A 23128-nucleotide genomic window follows, 5' to 3' on the forward strand; every position below is an offset into this window, starting at 1 on the left:
CTTTAGAAAACCTCCATGTAGATGAGTCAATAAATTCCCCATAAGGAAACCCAGCATGATTGCACTTTGAAAGGATTCTTTACAAATCCGTCTAATTAGAGAGAGCATCAGCATAGCATCCACCAACTCTACCATGACTCCTGAAAGCAGCTCATGAAATTATTATTTTTAATGGCTTTACACCAGGTTTGCTTGGAGATCCTTCTCCTTGCACCTCCTCCCCCCCATCCAAATCTTCCCAGAATTGTCCTACTCCAAAAATTACTCTTTTCTTCTAATCAAACCTCTGGCTACCTCCAAAGCTTCTGTTCATCTAATTCATACTAAGCTGTGAGTTGCTGATAGGTTTAAATCCGGGGAGTGATGTCTCGAAAGGGATTCACATTTTAAAGGTGAGGTTTCTTTTGCTCAAAATTTCACTAATTGATGTGAGGAATGAGTGTGACCCTTTGCTATATCAGCAACACTGTGCTTCAGTCTCTTCTGGGGGCCACAAAAGTCTCCTGACCCCCTACATTCCAGAAATCAGGGGTCAGCAAGTAGGTGCCCTGCTTGTGAAAAGCTGTTGACCTCTGGGAAGGAGCCTGTATAGAAGCAAGTGTTAATTTTCAAAATGTGACTGGCTGTGATAGCAGCAACCTCACCTCATGACAATGCCCCTTGGAATGTTTTCCAGTCAAGGGGTCTAGAAGTGATCTGTCATCACTGGTCAGTGGCATAAGCAGCTCATTCTTGTATCCTTGCCCTTCTCCCCCGGACCAGAAACAAAACATACCACCATGGCCCCCTCTTCTTACATTTGAATTTTCATGTGTTCAACATTTGTCAGGGCTTCACCTTCAATGACATGGTCAGGGCCCCAAGAAATTATATTTAACACATGAAAAATGAATGCCAGACCCATTTCTCCATGCCTTGTCATCGAAAGCCACAAAATCTGTGTTTGGGGTGTTCATATGTGTGCTTATTCTTGGAACAACATTTATAGACACTTTAAATGATTACCCTCCAAAGTCATAAAAGGGTTTAGTAACACACTTTAATATATAATTTTTAAGCACTTTTTAATAAAATACAGATATATAATTATAATTATCAATGCATGTATGTCATTTAATATAACGATAAAAGGCTAATCTTTGAAGTGACATGGTGATTAATATTTACAGTAAAACCTAAAGGAAACAGCAATTTGTACAATATTGCTAAATCAAAAAAATTAATAAAAAATTCTACTCATATTGTTGTATCATTTCAAATCACCAACAGCAAAAAGGAAAATGCTCTCCCTATTAATACATATGAGTATAGATCATTACTTTCCATGTTTTCTCAAGAGAGACAACTTTCTTGTTCTTGAATTGTACTAAGCACTAAGGCTGGAATGTACTCATGAGGACTTCTGCCAAATCTCTGTCCAGCTATTAATACCATACACAGGTATCTTCTACAGATCTACCTACTGGAAGTATTTTGTGTCCCTTCATGCTAATCTTCAGTGTAAAAACCAATACTGATTTGAGGAACTGTTACAAAATCCATGAGGAAATTTATCAACATCCATAAACAGAGTCACATCCTATACAAATACTTTTCAAACAGTTATCTGCTTAAATATCTAACAGCCGTGCTGTTTTAAAGTAAAGAAGCAAGTCAGGAGCTACACCCTTTCCCCATCTAAACTAGGGATGAGTTAAAGCAACTCTGTTTAGCACTGAAAGGAAATCTCACTTAGCTTGGAAAGGAAATCTGCTTTAGACTGACAAATATATGAAAGGTAATGAGTCAATGAACAAACATATTATTTTAATTTCTCAACAGACATATGGTAATTCTCATCATGCATTCTTAGCCTTTCCTATTCATCTCCTAATGTGCTATCAAAGTTACTTGTTTTGAAATCTTAAACCATGTACACATTATTTTAGGGATTTTTCAAAAACTAATCCTGTTTTCATTTTTCCAGTTTTGAGGCTGAAAATGCTGTTGAGGTTAAAAGTTTTATAGATCCTTTCTCATAATTAGTATCTTCCTCCTTCATCCTCTAAGAGGGTCTTTATGGTAATGGGCTTTGGCCTTTGCACTACAACCCCCAAAAGACAGATTGCTGGAGATAACCCCCTGAAATTCCTTACAGTGTTATTTAATACCATAAAGGCCTAGAATCTATTTGTTTCGGGAAAGACCCAGACAGAGAAACAAGGTTAAGGAGGGGGGAGGTTTCAATTTGTAGGAGTTACAAGACATAAATAAGTAGCACAAATGCCTCTTTCCTTCCTTATAGACCACAGGTCAGGAATCTCAAAACAAAATGGAAAAAATATCCTCAATGAAAAACCACACTATAAAAACCTAAGGGATAGCTGACAATATTATTCCTCTTGATTTAAAAAGATAGACATTTCTCATCAGAATCAAAGAATTTGAGGTGGGTTTATTTTCTTTTTGGCATTCCACTCATATCATATAGTCCTTCCCCAGTGAAAACTGGAATTTAAAAATGTTTCTAGAACATTCTTTAATGGTCTACTTTGACTAAATAAAATGAGCAAAAGATCCAAAATACTGGAAATTTATTCTCTGCAGATGAATAAATACCTCGTACATACCCAATGGAAAGTGAAAAGAAAGTATAAGCCTCTCTTCCACCTTACCTAAGTAAACAATTATTATATAGGTCATGGATTTTTACAGAACCGAGATCATCTAATACCTGTGACAAACAAGAGCAAGCAGGAACACAAAAGCTAATCCTTCATGATTACAAATACCTCAGAACTAATACTTAGACCTCAGCTGGCTTTTGCATTTTAGGTTCTCACACTGTGCCCAAGAATAACAGAAATCACAAGACTCTGTGTGCTGGTTACTGTTAGTTATCAACACTCAAGTATGAAACTGTGTAGAGCATTTTTCTGATAAATTAAGTTATAAGTCTTGGTCTGGTTAGTATCACTGACAAGTTTTAAGTTTGCTGTTTGGTTTTTAAAGGAGTCTGAGAATTTTGGTTAAACATCCTACTTATGCCAACACTCTGTGCAACTAGATGAAATGGGGCAGGGGGAGAGGGAGGATGTGGTTTTATAGGCTGCAAAACTCCACATGCTATGTACAGTTTACATATATACCATAGATAATTACAATCTCACCATGAGGAAGTCAAAACACTCAGGGAGCCTTCATTTCCTATTATATGTAAATCTTACAAGCTACTGATAGTTTCTTTTCATATTGCTTTCAGAAAAAAAGAAAAAGAAAATGAAGAAAGAAAATACATTAGACCAATCTGAGTATGGTTTCACTTCAAGGATTCATCAGACCATATGTGCAGACACTTGAGATGATGACAGAGGTAAGCTTCCTAGGGTCCTAGAGTCAAAGAAACTCTGCTGACCCCCACTGCTAAGCAGGTGCACTCCTTCCACAGGGGGCAACATCTGCCGATCGGTCATGGTCCCACTCGGTGAGGACCCCAAGAAACTTCCTTGGGAAGAAACAATTTTCTCAGGACTGGCAGCCAGTTTGGGGGATGTGGAGAAATTATATCCATACAAGGCACAGGGGCTGTGTAACCTGAACGTGTTATAGGAACCCTGATGGGTTTGGTTAGCAGCAAAGGCATTGCTGGAGGGTGAAGGCATGATGTACTGAAGCTGGGGGGACATCCCCGAAATCTGCATGGACAGGCTGGTCTGTGGGCAGCTGAAAGTGTCCCCATCCGTGCCGCCCATGGACATGTTCACCGAGGTACTGCTGCTCACGCCCACATAGGAAGGAGTCCTGGGCGCAGCGAAGGTCTCGCCAGGCTGGTTGGTGAGCCTGTTGTAGGTCTCGGCCAAGGATGTGCTGTAGCGGTTGAGGGTAAGGCCAGAGCGGGCACAGGTGGAGTAGTCAGCCGGGGCCAGGCTACACAGCTGGCTGGTGTTGGGCCCCAGGTGGAAGGCAGGAGAGGAGCAAGGGGATCCAGACAAAAGATGAGGGTGGGTGGCAGGAACGCCATTCCCAGAGCCTTGGAGCAATGTGGAAGAACTTGTATTTCCTACAAAAGAAGTTGAAATGTAAACAGCAACGACTCCACTGCCATGTTTTCCTTTCAATTTTGTGAACATGAGCTAGACACAGCTTGTCACAAGGAAGCCTACATGGAACGATGAAAACAAAATGGTCTTGACTCTCAAGGAATTATAATTTAACTGAATTCAGACTGAAATATTTTAGACACAGATCCTCTCAATATTTCTAAGGCATATGATCTCCCCAGGCAATAATTTTCTTTTTTTATTGCAGAAGAGATCAGGACACTGCCACATAGAATTTTCACATTTTCTCCCTCCGTTAGCTTTCCTCAAGTTTTCTGATTTTCTATAATAAATATTTACAAATATTTTCCTGGCAACTTGACAATTTTCATCTTACTCTGTATCTTGTTCCTAAAGTATAGCCATCACCTCTCTTCTTTCCATATTTTACCCTTTCAGCAGACGTTGCTCTGGATCAATATGTTTTCTTGCATGAAAATGGAAAAAAATTCCAAGGAAAGAGCCAAATTGGTCAAAGACACACCCTGCCTCAAACATATCTGCAGCTTCAAACTGAAAGCTTCTGTGTATTCATTGCTGTATCACATGGGGCTATTACAAGAAGGCAATAGTCTAGAACTTCAAAAATCTCATTTCCAACCAGAACACAGGTTGGTGAATCACATGCTAACACAAGAGCAGAGGCCCACCAAATAAACAGTCCTGTGAAACGGAGAGGGTGGTTGACCTTGTGTCCAATCAATAACGGTGGTGGTGGCCGTCTCCCCCTCTCTGGATTCACTGGCAGATTGATGTTTGCAAACTTGACAGAACTTAGGGGGAGAGGAGAATTCCAACAGGCTGGACAGGTTATAAAGCCTTCATTGCTCCAGCAACAGTGTTTTATATAGCTTCTCAAAATAATCTAAAAGACCCATCCAGTCAATGATAATTATCTAAAACCCAGCATGTTAATTGTCACTGGGGTGCTGGGCAGGATCAGGCATAAAAAGGCTGAGTGCAGGAGCGGGCCAAGAGTCCTACCTACCGAGCAGAGGAGGAAGCATCATCCCTTTGCAAGCAGCTCCCTCTGAGGAAACACTAGCCTGAGGTTGGGGGAAACACTCAGAGGTGAGCCCTGAGGTGCCTGACCTCCTCAGCATAAATCCAACAGGTGAACCCTGCCTAGAGGCCATTGTGCTGAAGGAAGTGCAGAAAGAAGCTGGCAAGGAAGGGTGAACTGGGACCAGCACTGGCAATTCCCTGTGAGGTGGGCCTGGCACAAGGGCCCACAGTCCAGCTCTATTTTTAACAAGAGATTTAAGGGTGAAGTAAAGGTCGTGAAATACATAAACAGCCTACAACATGCAAGACTTAACCTCTGACCACAAGAGCCATTTTTCTGGTTCCCATCCCCATTCTTCACAGAAAAGAGGTGGATTCTGTAACAAGAGAATGTTGGTGATGAGGTCGCCATTGTGGATGGCAATGACGACAGGTGTTATTTTTCAGTGCCCGAGCTTCCAGTCAAGAACCGGCTGTATCTATGACCCAGGAGACTTTGTGTTTTACCTTGCTTGGGAATTCCAGGGATATCTTCAAAGGTGAGAGTCCGTAGTGAAGGTCTCCAGAATGCATATGATTCCACAAGGGCTTCCAAACCCATTCTAAACGGAAGGATTGGGATGGAGGTGGACAAAAGAAGCCTCGTTAGGAACAGTTGGAGCTTTTGCCAGTAATAAGCAGCTCAGAACACATCGCTGGTGTTGACAGTGTCCCCCCATATTGGTAGGGCAGGAGCTTGGCACAGGCAGAAAGAAACGCTTCAGAGATGGGCTACCATTCTGTCCCCAGGAGCACAGGACGATGGAAACCACCCAAGATATGCTGTTAACATTCTCAGAAAACTAAGCCGACCTTGGAGAATAAGAAGTTGTCTCTCTGTGCTAAGGAGCTCAGGTGAAGAGGTCCATCCTAGCTGATGTGAGTCCAAGGCTCTTCTGGGATCTGGAATCCACCCTCTCCCCCTGTAACATTACTTCTCCCTCTGATGAGGAAGGGTTTGACACAAAAGCCTGACCCTGTAAAGACACTTTTTCTGAAGAGGCATTTCTGCCCATCATTTGGTGCCTTGGTAGCCAGCTTTAGAAGAGCACTCATCCAAAGAAAACCAACTTCTCTCGGAGGGCGGGGGGGGGGGGCACAATCTCCATCACACCCAGTACAGCCAGCGTAGGCTCTCCCTTCAGCAACAGGGAGTCCAGGGGGTTGGCAGGCAGCACTGACCTCTCAGCCCAACATGCAGGAGGAACACAGAAAGGTGATCTCACAGGCCGGTACCACATATGGCTCTAGGATTAGCATCAAACATTCTTTTCAGGCCCCTACATACACTTAGTGAACGGATACTTAAAGAGACAAGATAAGTTGGTTGTAAACTATTTGCATGACATATATGTCAAATATATATATATTTGAAAACAATATATATATTATATATCTAAATACATACATAAATGTATCTCCTACTGTAAGTGAGTCAGAGTCCTCCTCTCTTTGAATCAGATAACTAAGTCCTCTAGATTCTGGAAATGAGGCGCTTCACTCAACTAGCCCATTCTTCAGACCTCACCAGTCTTCCCTCAACTACCAAAGCCCTAAGCAATTTGTTAATCTTAATAACACTGTGCTTTTCCTGAAACATAGAGCTCCATTGTAGGAAATGCCTGCCTTCTGAGTATCAAACAATATTCAGACTTCTCTTGTGATTGTTAGATACGGTTTTATTTAACACAGATAATCCGTATTTAATGCAAATGTTAAAGAGTGGGTCTTTAATTACTTGCACTCAACTTGCTACCTCCTCTGGATACCTTGCATCCCCAAATCAAGAACTATGAACTAAGACTAGAGGAACCCACTGGCCCCATAGTCATACCACCTACACAACATGGTGAAAACTCTCTAAACACTCCTAGTAAGTGATATGTGCAGAAAACACCATCTTACACAACTTGCCCTACTGTTCTAAGGTTTTACACACTGAATTTACTTCTTAGTGTTCAGACTGTAGACTCCATTGATTTGTTGATGTCTATCATGACTCCATGGAGCATCAGTATCCCATCTTAGTGATAGAAGGAGACAGCAGTGTGTGTGTGTGGATGGGTGGTACTGAGTGCATGCACAGGCTTGTGTGCATGAACCATCCTCACATGCATCCAGACATGAACCTGACTCATCTCTCAAGTCACAAGTTCAGGGGGTGCTGCTGTGGGAGCACTTCCAAAAGCCATCACCAGCCCCACACAGGTGCTAGTACAGGGCTGCCAAAGGGGAGAGCAGGGCAGAGTGGACGTGCACATACCTTCCACCTGGGCTGCACTGAGTGTGAAGGGCAGAATCTAGCTTTGGATGTAATCAGTGTTCTACAGAGAGAGGACTATTTCACAGTAAGAACACTGGATTGGGGGTCAGAAGAACTGGGCTATGGTTCCACCTCATTAAAATTCACTGTGTGACCCTAAGTAAATGTTTTAACTTCCCTGGACTTCAGTTTCCCACAAACTGAGGATCAGACTATGAAAGCTCTGCATCCTTTCCTAGCTCTAAAGCTGTGTGCTCCCAAGTGATTTTTCCAAAACCAGACATCATATCTGTGGCTGACTATGAGCCAGATGCAAGCAAGATCTACTCAGTAATATTTTATGTTCATTAAAGTATTGATTTGGGGGTAGTTTGGCAGCTTGGTCAGTCCCAAAACCCCATGTTGCCTGCAGGTTGCATTTAATACTCAACTAATGAATGCTGGGTACTCTTTATCTGCTTACTCTATATTTCATTTGTACAAGGTTTTATGATTTTCTAGAAACAAGCTTTTTTAAATGCTAAAGAATGTCAGAATGCAGTTTTGTATAAAATTGCTTTTTTATCAGATAGATGAGTTTTAATAGTCATAGATTTGAATATTAAAGATACCAAAGTGGCCATGGAGTAGTTTCGAGGGGAGTTTGCTAAGAGGTAATTAATAAGCATCCACTGGACTTAAAGATTTATTAACTATGGAGAGGAGCATTACTGCATCATTTGTTCTAGCAGTGTAAACTTTATTATGCTTCAGATACAAATCCATACACCCAGTTCTTGGGGAGACATTATTGATCATCGCAAACATATAACCCTAAGCTTTAAAAAGATGCTCTGAAAATGACATATCTACAAGTGATCTGACTTGAAGCTATTGATATTTTTCTTGAGGCTGCTGTTTCACCCTGCAAGTTCCAGAAAGGATTTCAGATATTTTGCAGGAAACAGTTATAAAATATTTATTAGCTGAATCTGGACTTTTTAAAAAAGGCCTTCATTTTCTCCAGTAATGGAGACTTTTCCCATCTAGTTAAAGAAAAGATAAAAGGCACCTCCTGCAGGAGTGTAGCCAAGGCGATAATTTATACAAGATGCCTTTGAACAATTTCCACATTTTATCACCACCCTAATTTACGCTATCAAATGGCCAAGTTTATTTAGTAAAATGGTTATGTTTTTCCTGAAGTATTTAAAGCAAAGAAATTTCTGTACCTTCCTGAGTAAAAAATTTTATAGGGTCAAACCTAAGGCCTAACTGAAGAATGAAACTATTCTCAGCACATAAATTCTCTTGCATGTAGCAAATGTCTTGCAGGAGAGCTTTTAAGGGCTGAAGCTACTGATTCCTATAAAATAGGCTGTAGAACCATAAATAACCAGGAAGGGATAATTTTTAATTAAAGCAAATTGTTTTATATAAAGTTTAAAAAAAATCAAGTCCGTGTTTATTTCTTGTCCTGCTTAATTTGTTTATTTCATATATGGGGAAAAATAAAAACAGAATTTATATATTACAGACCAGGGGCATTAAAGAAATAAAATGAACTTTTTCTCATGGGCTTTCTTCTCAATTTATATGAAAAAATATCACTCCTTCCCCAAGCCCTCAATACCAATGCACCCTCCAAGTCTTACATAAAACTTAAACTTTTTTTTTTAAGGAAAATACATAAGTTAGAAATCTTTAAAGCTGACCAAATTCCCTCTTCTCCATATATGAGTTTTTGCATTTATCAATGGAAAATGTTAAAATTAGATTTCTAAATAGAGAATTTTGATTTATAAATATTTAGTATTCCAAAATAAGCACCTAAGAGCTATCTATCATAAGAAGGAAAACTAATTTTAATGAGACAAAATGTGAAATTATTCATTTCACTAATAAGAAAGCTATGTATAGACTCAACATAATTTTCTTGTACTATGATATTGTTTAAACATTTGGAGCAAAACAAAAAATTTAAAATTTAACAAAATGTAAAAAGTTTTAAAACGTAATTCCTTATGTCCTTTATGTTCATTAAAAACTTTAAAAGTTATAGAGTCAGGAAAGAAATAGTAGCAAGCACCACGGATGCCACACCTATATTCCTGTAAAACAAAGGAAGGAAAAAATTCATATCAAACCCAGCATTCTGACCTCATGATAACAAACAAGGGACTTAGCAGTTTATTTTCACCAATCCCACTGATTTTTTTTCACTGACCAAATTCAAATGCCTTTTCATTATGCTGACATTTCTAAAATTCTTCCTGAAAACTTGTCCCATGCATCTTATCATCTCACTTCTATTTGTAGGTTTATTCACTATTGGTATCTATCCAAAATATACCTTTAAAAATATTTTTAAATGTATTGTGAAGCAATACATTTAAAATGAACCGACAGTATCCAAGCAGTGTGATTCCCCCAGTGTCGATAGCATTGAGGTGTCTGCTAGGTCAGTCTTACAGGAGAGCCTGGACACGGTTTCTGGCTGTTACATTCCTCAAGCCTCGTGCTGCCTCCCTGGAGTTGCAGTGAGTTTTAATAAATGTATTCTCTGCTTAAAAAAAATAATGAAATGAAAGTAATGCACGACCCTTAAATGGATAAATACTATACTGCTATCACCAAAACCACAAGAAAATTCCACCAAAGTATTTGTCAAGGCAGAAAAGAAGTCATCCCAAAGGCTCCCATTAGTCCCCACCAGTGACCTTCTCAGTTACTAAATTATTCAGCTTTTAGAAACTCCTCTGGACAGCAAAGTTGTCAATGTAACATAACAAAAGCCAAGCAAAGCTGTTCTCACATTAAAACAAACATCTAAAAAGACAGAATGATTTCAATGTATCAGACAATAGGTATTATAGGAATACCTGCAAATCTTCCTACAGAATAAAGAATTTCAGAGGGAATTATTAGTCCTATTATTAGTCCATCTTGTTGATGTACCTGCACTAAATTAAAGGCTACTCTACTCTCAAAGCATTTCAGCTGCATTTTAGTCCTCATGTTGCATGGTGTTTAAACAATGCCGCTGCATATGAGTATACTCTGCAAGCACTTGACTGTATTCTGAGAAAAGATCTCTGCACCAGCCTTGCCCAAATTATCAGCTGGGAGAAACTGAAAATCTGGACTACCACCTGATTGTTCTTGCTCTACAATTTTAAATCAAACTGTCCCTAAAACAAAACAATTGGGGACTTTGACTTCCTGTAGACGCAGCCTAGACCAAGTTTTCAAGAATACCAAGTTTTCAAGAAGTATTAGAATAATTTCTGGAGTAAAGTAAGAAAAATTTCTCAAATATTTCCTCTTAAAAGCTTTAAAAACATTTAAGTCAAAGCCTTCCCCTGAAAAAGCATCTGGAGAATGATGTTAGTCTATTATTACTCTCTATTACTATCAGGACTTATTTTAGAAAATGTTGCACCAAACTATATTGGAATAGAATCATATCAATAAATTCAAAAGTCCATGGCACACACAAGGGTGATCTGCTTTTTGATAAAAGTAACAGAGTGGAATTCATTATTGTTGCTCTCCCTCCTAGTACAAACACCGTAAAACACGACACAGAAAAAATAAACAAGTGTGTAGCTGTCAGCTCAGCCAAGACAAATTTGGAAAGTAAAGAACATCAGCTCTCTTGGCAATGGGGAGTAGTTTCATATTCTAGCTGGAAATCTGAGGGAACGGAACCCCATCATATTCCAAAGACAGAATCAATAGATTGTTGGGACATCACTAAGCAAATTATAAAACAGCAGATGCAGAGAGGCCATTGACTTGAAATATTGAAGCCCTGGGGCCTAAAGGGTAGGCTATTGACTTGAGATACTGAAGCCCCTGAGTCTGAAAGACAGGTTTCCTCAAGGTCCCTTCAGAGGTGGCATGCACTGTGCACCTTGAGAACTTGCATTTTTCAGCCAGCATCCCACATCAAAATCCCCCTTAGGAATGGGCAGGCCATAGCACTACACCCAAAAATAAGTTACATCCAAGGCCCAGCGGTACCAACAAATTTTAATCCTCATCAGAAAATTATTTCAAAAGCATGTCGGTAAATTTAACTGTTTACCTTGTCATGGAAAATCACAACAAAAAGCCAGATATATTTGTCAGAGGCAGAATGTTCTTCACTAAGTCTTACCTGTTACGCCCAGAGTCTCGGAAGCCTTTGGCAAATGGATTCCTATCTATCTTCAGGCGAGTAATCTACAGAGTACAAAAAAATCGTATCAAATATTATAAATGTCATGTAAGGTCATTAAAAAGAGAAATGGTGGAAGAACTACAATTACAAAATTGACTGTGTTCCTCTCCCCTATTTCTCAGGTATTTTATTGCCTTAGCTGCAAAGCTAGAAGAAAATTTCAGAAATCACCTAGACATTCATCTGCTATGAGAAAGACATCGCCCACCCCTTTTCAAACTCTGTAAATAAAATCTTTTGCTTTTAATATCACTAGAGAAGGAAATTCTGAATCATCTGTTGATAACCAGTCCTTTGTTTGACAATCCCTCAGAACTAAAGCTCTTCCCTTTAACTCTGTGACATGGCTTAATCCTGTTCCTCTTGGTAATGGGTAACAGCTAATATCCACCTTCTATTTAGTCAAGTTACTTACAACACTTAAATGCCATCAAGCTCCTATGCATCGCTCTCTTCTTCAGAATTAGGTATTATCTGCTTCTTTAAATTCTCTGTCTCTGTATTTTTCTTTGTCTCTCTTTGAATCATCTTTATGGCTCTCATCTGATAATTTTATTCTTTCCTTTGTTTTCTGTTGAGTCCTGACCTGGTCAGAGCCCTTCAGTGAATGTCTAATCAAAGCTAACCACTACCAAAAGGCTCTAATGAGATTAAATCTTATTCATGTAGTAGAAATAAATGTTTTAATTTTAACAGAGATTTGGGAGTAGGATTTTTACAAACGGTGTAATCATCTCCATTAAAAAAATTTTTTTAGCTACACCATCTTGTAATTGACACTAATAACATCTCACCTATTTCTTAATAGATCTGCTCCTTGCCCAAAGGAAGTTACAGCCTATTTTCTAAGAAGCACATCATGCTTTGTTTTCTATGCTCTTTGGTTTAGTGGAATCTACAAAGTTAAGGAACATACTTCTGACAGTGCCATTTTAGCTAAGGACAAATGAACACTGTTGGATAACACGAAGGCAAAGGAAAGGCATCTCTGAAAACTCATCTGCAATCCCCCTATATACTGTCCTGAAGGAATTCTTTATAGTTCATTATAGCTTAATTCTTTGTTCATTTAAATAATATTTAAATAACATTAAATAATTTAAGTAAAATACTATTTCAAAAAAGAGTAGATTTATATAATGGTGTCTTGTCTGAATAGAGATATGTTACTATTGCCATTTTATTTTTATTACTGAGGGCATACTATGTATGCTGTAGTAAGAATTTTATACGCATATTTCATTTAATTCTCACGGCAACTTATATGTAGTTATTATCCCAATCTTATGTTTGCTTTTAAACTGAGGCTTAAGTTTCCTATGATCATAAGGTTACTTGTCTGTAGAACTAGGCTGGAACCCTGGGCTTCAGAACCCCATGCTGTTAACCACCAGTTTTCCCTGAGTTCTTAAAATAGGAGCCAGGAAGTTAAAAAATGAACATCATTGTATTTGGTCATTATCAGTTTCCCTTCCTCTAATTTTTTTTACCCTATTATCGATTTGTCAAAGTTTGTCAATTGCTATTAGTCAGCAACACGTACCAAAAGCCCACTGCATCTTGTTTATTGTATCACAGAGGCTGGGAGAAAAATACACATTTGACATTATTAATCTGCTGGTGTTTGAGACAAAAAGAGAGACAGATAAACTGGGGTTGCTTAAAAGGTACTAAACGTCTCTGCTCTTTTCTCCTCATGCGTTACACTCTTCCTAAAAAAAAAAAGAAAAAATCATTTTCTGCATCTAATGTATTTTAAGAATATTTTCCTAATTATCTCCAGTCCTTCTAAAGGTTAACTTCTCTTTTTTTTAAATTTATATCGCTTTTATTTTTAATTCAAAAATTTAATAAACTATTCATTGTTTCACAAATATAAAGACTTACATTGCCTCTGCAGGGTCTACAAAATGCCAGCCCTAAATTCAGTTACCAGTGTTTGCAGATCTCGGTTTTGTGGTTTAGCCTCCTCTTAACCTCATAGACCCAACCTTCCAAGCAAAATCAAACAGTCCATTGTTGAATAAAGGTTAACTTCTATACAAAAGCGTGACAATGTGAGTGAGAGGACAGGAAGACTTCAGCTGTGGGACTGGTGGCTCCACATGGGTGAGAGCAGATGCACCTCCCAGCCCTGAAGGAAGATGCAGGGACGGGATCCAAATCTCCTCATAAGTTTTAACAACAAAAACCACAACTGGGAGATTATGAAGCCTTAAAATTTAACCGAGATGTAAATAAGTGTAAAGAGAAGTGGAGACCTAAAATAATTCTCCTGACCACTAAAATTAAAAAAAAAAAAAAAAAAAGTCTACCACAGACCACATCAGCCTCAACTACATCACTATTTTTTATGAAAACTGGCCATAATCGCATGGACTAAATAATCGCCTTGAATCAATTTTCCACCTACTTGACACAGCCTTAAAGAAATACATACACTTACCTATATTGAAGAGAAATATTTCACTTTTGAAATTATTACTAATTTTATGAAAAGACTGCTCCACAACTGCTGATCTCCCAAGCTATAAGCATATGTATCACCCTCTGTCACAATTAAAGCATATCTTAAAAGAAACAGCCCTTTTTGTATATATGCCAAATGACTACATAAGATAAATGCTTCTGAAATATTTCCTATAATACATGGATTATAGTTTTAAAATATGTGAATTATCAAATCCCATGCTCTATGATACAATCCAGGTTTCATATTCTACATGTCTATTTCCTAGGCAATATACATGCCTTTTTTTTTTTTTGGTAGAGAAAGAGAGATAGAGTAAATGGAGGGGAGGGGCAGAGGGAGAGAGAGAGAGAATCTTAAGCAAGCTCCACGCGCGGTGCAGAGCCTGACTCAGGGCTCAATCTCAGGACCCTGAGATCATGACCTGAGCCAAAATCAAGAGTCAGACACTCAGGGGCGCCTGGGTGGCTCAGTCGGTTAAGCCTCTGCCTTTGGGTCAGGTCATGATCCCAGGGTCCTGGGATAGAGCCCCACATCCAGCTCCCTGCTCTGTGGGGAGCGCCTGCTTCTCCCTCTCCCTCTATCTACTGCCCTGCCTCCTTGTGCTCTCTCTATCAAATAAATAAATAAAACTTAAAAAAAAAAAAGTCAGACACTCAACCAACTAAACAACCCTGGAGCCCCCACATGATTTTTTATTTTAATTATGACATCATGATTTGACATCTCAAAATGGAAAGCAAACCTACACTGTTAGTCATGAGACACATTCTTTTCTAAAGAAATTCTCACTAGAAGTAGCCTTACTTGGGGAATCATGGATAAAAAATGTTTATACACACACACACACACACACACACACACACACACACACACACACACCTCCTAGATGTCTTATACGGCAAATGCTTTATGACACTTCATAACATTTAGATACAGTGAAAAGGATAGCTAGCTTTCTATTGACACCTGAAACAAAAAGTCTAGAAAGATAGCAATTCTGAGAACAATACCTGTTGGTTCTGATAGGCAGTGACAGTCGTGAAGACAGTTTCTGGAAAGGAGAATGCCTTTACTCCCTCCCCAGATGGAACAGGCTTGATGGGAGAAAGATCATCCCCGCAGTCTTTACGGATGACATGTACCCGCGGTTGGTATTTGTGCATAGAATGAAGAATAATCTGTGTCAAGGAAAGAAAGCCAAATATATCAACAACTTCTGCCCAATCTCAACACCATGACTAAATATTTAATGTGTAAAATAAATCCCAGTTGGAAATGAAAATGTCCAAGGATGCAGAAGTGCCAATTTAATAAAGTATGTCAAAATTGGCAAGGGAGGGCTAAGAAGTTATTTGTAAAATATGCATAAAAATACAAAAGGAAAAAATCATTATTTTGGTGGAATGCGGTGTACAACCATGAATTTAACATCTAATTTTCTGTTTCTGAAAATACAAGAATAAATTCAGCAGTATTTTATTTATAATGAGCCAAATGGAACATAAGAGTCCAAACCAGTAAAACTAAAAATGAGATTGAAATGATAATTTAAATTCCACCACACCCATCCCCTAAAAATAAGTATTTGCACACCAAGGTTTTCTTCAGAGAATACTTTTCCTCCATTGGTGACAGCAACGTGTCTATTCAAGGGCAAAAGGAATTCTAAGGGTACCCAAGAGTCTGCCTTGTGTGTGGCTTACAACATCCTTGGTTTGCCTGGAGAACCCAGTGTCCATGTCTCCATCAGAGCGAAACTTCCAAAACCCAGGCACCTGGGGACAGAAAAGCTGGTGCTCTCAGACTCTTCTAGGGAAATCTGATAATACGGTTCAACTACTTTCTACCTCATGATTCCACTTCTGAGAATTTATCCAAGAAAATATTTCAAATCCCAAAAAAACGCTTTATGTATAGAGATGGGCAGCACACCATTATATAACAGCAGAGAAACTATAAACCACTTACATGAGTAGACTGGTTAAGTAAATGAAAGTCCATACAATGGGATAGATGTTATTCAGCCATTACTAAGTGCTCTTTAGGACATTTTTCACCACAAAATAAAATGCTTCTTTTTAAACCTTAAATGATCCACGCTGTTTATAAACTAATCACAATAACATAAAGACAGTAAAAAGGACCCACAGAAAGATAGGAACAGTTATCATCTCTGGATAATGGGACTGTGGGTGAATTTTTTTCTTTTTCTTTATGTTTTATGCTTTCAAGGTATAGGAGATGGAATTACAAAAAAACAGCCTTACCCAGTGAATTTTTCTATTTGCTGCTGGGAGGCCACGTTCAGGTATTCGTTAATGAGTTTAGTTAAGAGAGCTATATCTTCCCGGAGTTACACGATTTGAATTCAGGTTTAGGGAGTTGAGAGTTGAGAGGAGAAATCCTTAAACAAAGTCTTGGAAAAACACAGTGGCTGACCTGCCTCGTGTTTTTCAGGATACGGGCAGTTTAACAAAGCCAAATTCAGAGTATTTGGTCAGCCCCAAAACAAATAGCCCTATACCTGGAGAGCATGTTTGCAGCCACCAGAGGATGTCTTTCCCTGCTGGCAGTAACCAGCATGGTGGTCAGTTTTGTTTTGTTTTTTTACCGTAAAATTTTCTATCAGTGGAAGAGATCCTGGATGGCAGATCTAATGACACTGCCCACCAGACCTGCTTGATGGGGGCTGCCGGGGAGGGTAAAACACAAGTATAAGGAAAGGATAAGAGAATACAATAGCCCTCATAGTCACCTGCAGATACACACATGAATCTGCAACCTCTGGAAAAGTCTCTTTCCAGGTCTAAAAAAAGGACAGAACTTCAGTAACCCATTAATGGCTCACAAAAATCAATTTAAACAGTTGCAACCGGAAATTTTTTAAATAAATAAAATTATAAAGTAGAAACATAGTGTATCCTTATAGTAAGGATAAGTACTATTTTGCAAAACATTGTCTGTTTTCTTTGCGTGTGTTTATACCAGTTCACAACATAACATGTACATCTAGTTATGTGAGTCAGGTAAAAAGTCCGAAAAACATAGGTGTAAGATTTATTCTAATGATTCTAGTGATCAGCAAATTCCAGGGTAGAAGAGAAATTGGAGAAAGCTTCTTGACATCAAACAAACAAAAATAAGTACATAGCTAATTTCAGAAAACTGGAATAAACTGACTTGGATTGAAGGAAACAAAAACTGATTTGGGTTTCTGTTTACTAGTCAATGAATATAGGTTCTTGTTTTAGGACATCTTTGTTCTCTCAAGCAGATTCCTCCATATAGCTATATATATTTAAATTTTATTTATTTCTTCCTATCTTTACAGAATTTCCAAAATGACATAAGGTGGGGTATTTTGGGGTAGGGTATAAAAATAGCTGATGTATGCCTATGTCTGCACATTAAAGGGCAACTGCCAATAGTAATCTGGGGATCTTTCCAGCAAAATAACATGCTTTCAATATTATCTATAGGAATTTAGTATATCCCCAGATGTTTTCAGGGAATGCTAAATAAGCCTCAGTTCTTCTGTATAAAATGGCATTATTTGCTTTTTAATGATCTATCAGACTTTATAATGATGAGTGATCAATAACATTTTGCTTATTTAATAAAACAAGTAGAACCAGGAGAACTACTGGCCTTATAAGTAAGGAGACCACAATGATAATGCTGAAACTCAAATAATTATATCTGATCTGCATGTTCCATGCTCTCTGTTCTGTTTAAAAGGAGGATTTTTTTTTTCTTTTCGGCATTACCTGGTAACAGAGATAGTCACATGGACTAACGTTCATAAACACAGAATGCTGTCCCATGTGCAGGTTAATCCTCGTTTTTTCCACTCTAAAGACACTAGTTTTGAGTCAAAAGAAGCATGCTATTATTTATGTTTAATGTGAAGGGCCTACAGTGCCTGAAGTTGACAGAAAAGCCAGCTGTGCCTTACAGAACAGCTCAATAAGGAAACATTACCTGCTCACTCTGGAAATTTTCTAGATGACCTAAATGCCAGTGCTGGAACAAGTCAAGCAAAGGGCCAAGGAGGAGCAGATCCTTGGCTCCCTGCATTACTGATGACACCTGGTACTGACTCACTATAAATGGTAGGGGTCAAGACAGTAACACCAGATCACAAGCTCCATAGCAAGATGGCCTTGGTTTTGTTTCACACACACGGTCTATGAAACACTCCTTATACACATGTACTTTCAAGTTCATCAGCTCATCTGATTCACTCAAAATTCTCTGGTTCTAACAACACATGAGAAAACCAAGCCTCAGAGAGCCAAACTGGCACGCTCATGAACATGAACATGTTGGATCTCCAAGCTGTTGCAAGTTCCTTCCAACAGGGAGACCTTGGCAATCTCCCCTGTAACACCTTGCCTCCCCACCTGATTCTCAAGCAGAAATGTGAAGAGGGTGAGGACAAACTTAGAGCTAGGGTGACTCTATGTCACTGACTCCTCAGCAGCTGAGAAAGAGATTCTCCACAGGTCCCCTGACTCTGGCAGACTGGCCATGCTTCCTTCCAAAGCACCCCAGCACTGTGGGTATGAGTCCTGCCAAGGTTTAAAGGCACCATTACCTGTTAAATGTCTTCTAGTTTTTTAAAGATTTATTTATTTGAGAGAAAGAGAGAACAGGAGCAAGAGGGAGACAGAATCCCAAGAAGACTCCCTGCTGAGCGTAGACCCCCCCCCCTCAAGGTGAGGCTTGATCTCACAACCCTGAGATCATGACCTGAGCCAAAATGAAGAGCTGGCCACTTAACCGACTGAGCCACCCAGGTGCCCCTCTAATTTTTTAGGGAAATGCTCATCTAAATGTTTCCCTCCAGATAACAAATTCCAGATGAGTAGGGAAACATGCACAGGATGGGAAGGAAGTATCTTACCCAAGCATGCTAACCATTTGCACATTGGTAGCCCAAGCACCAGTCTTAGATTGTATATAATCGAACATAAAGCTGACTACAGATTCCCGAAGGAGTAAGTAGAGATTATAAAGTCTTTACAACATTCAAAGATTAGTTGTGGAGTGGTAGGACATTCCACTCTAGATTCTCACCAATATTTCTCTCTAAACAATCCCTGTATTTGGGAAGATGAAGTCACATTGAGGAAAACCCAATGGCATATAATTTCATGTCTCATACAGGTCTAGGTCCAGCCACAGCCCTGTGAGGATATGATTCCTATATTAAACACACCGTGTTTAATAAAAGTCCCAAGTCATACATGCAGTTCTCAGGATACTACGTTGAATGCTTATATACCTTTCACAGAGTAAAATTGGAACTGAGAGGCCAAAAAAAAAATAAGAAAGCAAGTTAGAAAGTAAATTAGAAAATCACCTCTCATTTAACTCTACAGCTTGATTAATTAGAAATTAGCGTCACTTCCTTTAGATTTTGGGGGCAGGAGAACCTCAACCACATGATGGTAGAGGGGTGAGTCCCTGAGAGGTCTCTGTATCAAGAAATGATGAAACTGAATTAGAAAGTCCCACTATAATGGTACTACTGTCTTCCTAGATGCTGAATCACAACAACAATGGACTAAGAAAAGAATTCCTAATCTTGAACTAACCTCATTTGAGGTCATCAAACTGAGTAAATAAATACAATAGACACGATCCTCATGAAACCTTCCCAATCTCTCCTGGCTGGAATCATGTGGTGTCTGTACTTCTCTGAGCCAACAGCATGATTATCTGTGTGTACGTCTTCTCTCCCCATCTAGGCCAGATCACTGAAGGCAGAGACTATGGCTTTTTATGTTACACTACATTTTACAAAGTCTTAAAAAATATATTTTTTAAATAAATAATGGAAAAGAGCATTTTTTTCTCCTATATTCTCCTCTAGTATCAACTGATTCATACATTTTTACCAAGCAATTTTCTTGCTTCCAAAATGGACAGGTATATATCTTTCTCTTTGTTTCCACACTCATTAATTACCTCCCTGTATTAAAGTATTACATCCTGTGTCCTGTGCCACAACCTTAAAAGAAAAATTTAACTGATAGATGACACATTTCTCTAGGTTTTGCCTGTTTTCTGTTATGTTTTTCATTTTTTCTAAAAGTGAAATATTATGATTATTTAGGCATAAACAACTGAATTTCAATTTGCAATGTATTCTTTTGTGTTTAAATAAATTCTGCGTGCTCATTAATTTTATGTGTTAACTTGGCTAGGCCATGTTATCCAGGTATTAGGGCAAACATCAGTCTGGGTGTTGCTATGAAGGTATTTTTTAGATGAGGTTAACATTAATTTTTTATATTATTTATTCATTTATTTCAGAGAGACAGAGAGAGAGTGAGCTTGTAAGCAGGTGGGGGGGAGAGGGAGAGACAGAACCTCAAGCAGATTCTGCACTGAGTGCAGAGCCCAATGCAGGGCTCAATCTCACAGCCCTGAGATCAGGACCTGAGCCAAAATCAAGAGTCAGTTGCTCAACCAGTTGAGTCCCCTAGGTGTTCCTAGATGAGGTTAACATTTAAATCAGTAGACTCTGAATAAAGGAAAGTACTCTCCATAATGTGGGTGGGCTTTTATCCAATCACTTGAAGGCCTTAAGAAAAACAGACTGAGATCCCCTGAGGAAGAAGGAATTCTTCTTTGAGAGCACCTTCAAGCTTGAGATGTAACATCAACTCTTCCCTGGGTCCCCAGCCTGCTGGCCTGCTCTGTAGATCTGGGACCTACTAGCCCCCACAATCATGTGAGCCAATTCCTTAAATAAACCTCTATGTATATATTTATACACATTCTACTGGCTCTGTTCCTCTAGAAAATACTGTTTTACATAAAGTCTAGTGAAATTACAAAGTTAAAATTATAGAAACAAATTATCTATACAAATATTACAGATATATTGAGTATTATATATAAAGCCAATAATTTCATCTGAAAGAATTAGAATTAGAAAGTGACCACATTGATTTAAATTATTTATTTCTGTATGTATTTAATTTTTTTAAAGATTTTATTTATTTATTTGACAGAGAGAGAGCATAAGCAGAGGGAGACGGAGAAGCAGACTCCCCGCTGAGCAGGGAGCCTGACCTGGGGCTCGATCCCAGAACCCTGAGATCATGACCTGAGCCGAAGGCAGATAGATGCTCAACTGACTGAGCCACCCAGGCACCCAGATTTAAATTATTTAAAGAAGTGTACCTTATATATGATAGTGTATAGTTTTTAGACCCAGTTGTCTCTTTAAAAGATATGTTCTCAAACTGTAGAACTCAGAAAAGTAGAGGATATTTAAGCTTTTGAAAACAAGTCACGCTTAATGGCATTATTTTTAAATTTTCTACTCCAAAAACAAAAGACCCCTCAATGAATGTGCTGGCAAAATTTCAGCCAGTGCCCTCAATGAGACAGTAGAAACTAGTGTTCCTTCCCTGAAGTCAAGTGAAAAATAACTGTAACTACTTGACTGTGTACATAAAGAATAAAAAGAACAGAAATGAAGTAATGCACTAAAATACAGGGCATGAAGTTGGATTCAGAAATGAAATATACTATGATACTTATTTGATTTTGTTTTAAATCATAAAAGGCAACAAACAAACAAAAGCAATGTAAGATAGATATATCTTAAAAATCTAGATACTGAATTTGTACCACAATAAAATTTATACTTGAATGTTTTTATTAAGGTCAATTGCTTAAGATACTGCCTAGCAACTTGCAAATCATTTCCCATCATAACTGTGTTACTAGTTTATGACAGTTTGCATTTTTGTTTTAAAAGATTTGCTTATAGGGGTGCCTGGGTGGCTCAGTTGTTAAGCGTCTGCCTTTGGCTCAGGTCCTGATGCCAGGGTCCTGCGATTGAGCCCCGCATAGGGCTCCCTGCTCTGCGGGAAGCCTGCTTCTCCCTCTCCCACTCCCCCTGCTTGTGTTCCCTCTCTCGCAGTCTCTCTCTCTCTGTCAAATAAATAAATAAAAGATCTTAAAAAAAAAAAAGATTTGCTTATAAATATACTCTTTAGGTCACCCTTTGAGAAATGAACTAGTTGGCATGTATGATGTACTCTTCAAAAGGCATTTCAATCCTGCCTCAATCAAAACCTTCTCAAATAACAAAAACCTAATAGAAATGCTAGCTTATGATGGAAATCAGCATGTATCCAGAGTTACTTATTTATTAAAATAATAACGTAGAAATCTGGCCTAGGAACAATACTGCGTAACAATAAGGTGTTAAAAATCACTATATTATTGGAATGACTGACTTTGACTTACGCATCATGTTTCAGCAGTTTTAAGACTAAAAGGAATTGTTGTTGTAACATATTTTGACACATTAGATGCTATTACAAAACAAGTGGGAACTTGCAGATGGAATACACAACTCCTGTAAGCCTGAACCATTACTGAGAAGCAATAAGCTTCAACTGGGAAAAGAGCTGAATCCAGGCAGGACACAATAAACCATTATCCCTGTTAACCCAACTCCCTAGTATTCACATTCAGAGCATAATAATTAGCACCTCATAGTGTTTCAAACAAATGTTTTGGCTAAAATGGCTCCCTGAGATTCTATCATTTCAATACAAATGCAATACCTAGTTTTAACCTATTAAATATTTCATAGGATACGCTTCAGGCAACAGGCATAGTCTCTGATGCAAATATAACCTTGGTTTTGCAAAGATTAGACACATGCTGATCAGCTTTGGAGAGAAATTCATGCCCTTCAGTCAGACACAGTATAGATGTGGCTACACCACCCCATGGTGGCCCATTAGGGAAGCCATCTACTCACATGGCCTTGGTCATCCAGTTCATTGTTGGTGAGCTTCAGCTTGTCAAAGCTGATCACTTGTCTCATCCAAGTCTCTCCTGAGGCAGGTGAGTCTGGATGGATGTACACCCGTGGGGGCACAGGGGAGTCAGCATTACCCGCCACCATCCATTTAGAGCTGTGGTAAACATACCTAGAAGGCAATGACAAGGCTCAGTATACAGACTATTGTTTTCTTGGAATTTCCAAGTCCGTCGAATCAGACAAACTGTGTATCTTTCATTTTTAA

The 23128-nt window shown here is 38.7% G+C and overlaps 1 protein-coding gene across 1 annotated transcript in view; it reads right to left on the bottom strand.

Annotated features, from left to right (window-relative positions):
* Positions 1-1032: 1032 nt before the first annotated feature.
* Positions 1033-23128, bottom strand: part of TBX18 (T-box transcription factor 18) — a 29371-nt gene continuing 7275 nt past the window's right edge. The window contains exons 4-8 of the mRNA XM_025862107.2: positions 22861-23032; positions 15074-15241; positions 11528-11592; positions 5592-5686; positions 1033-4039 (exon numbers count right to left, since the gene is read on the bottom strand). Of these exons, the coding sequence (XP_025717892.1) occupies positions 3315-4039; positions 5592-5686; positions 11528-11592; positions 15074-15241; positions 22861-23032 (1225 nt within the window). The 3' untranslated portion in view covers positions 1033-3314. The remainder of the gene's footprint in view (positions 4040-5591; positions 5687-11527; positions 11593-15073; positions 15242-22860; positions 23033-23128) is intronic.

This window comes from Callorhinus ursinus, unplaced genomic scaffold (genome assembly GCF_003265705.2).
Source record: "Callorhinus ursinus isolate GAN/ISIS: 27379988/994484 unplaced genomic scaffold, GSC_fseal_2.0 scaffold6, whole genome shotgun sequence".
NCBI classification, from domain to species: domain Eukaryota; kingdom Metazoa; phylum Chordata; class Mammalia; order Carnivora; family Otariidae; genus Callorhinus; species Callorhinus ursinus.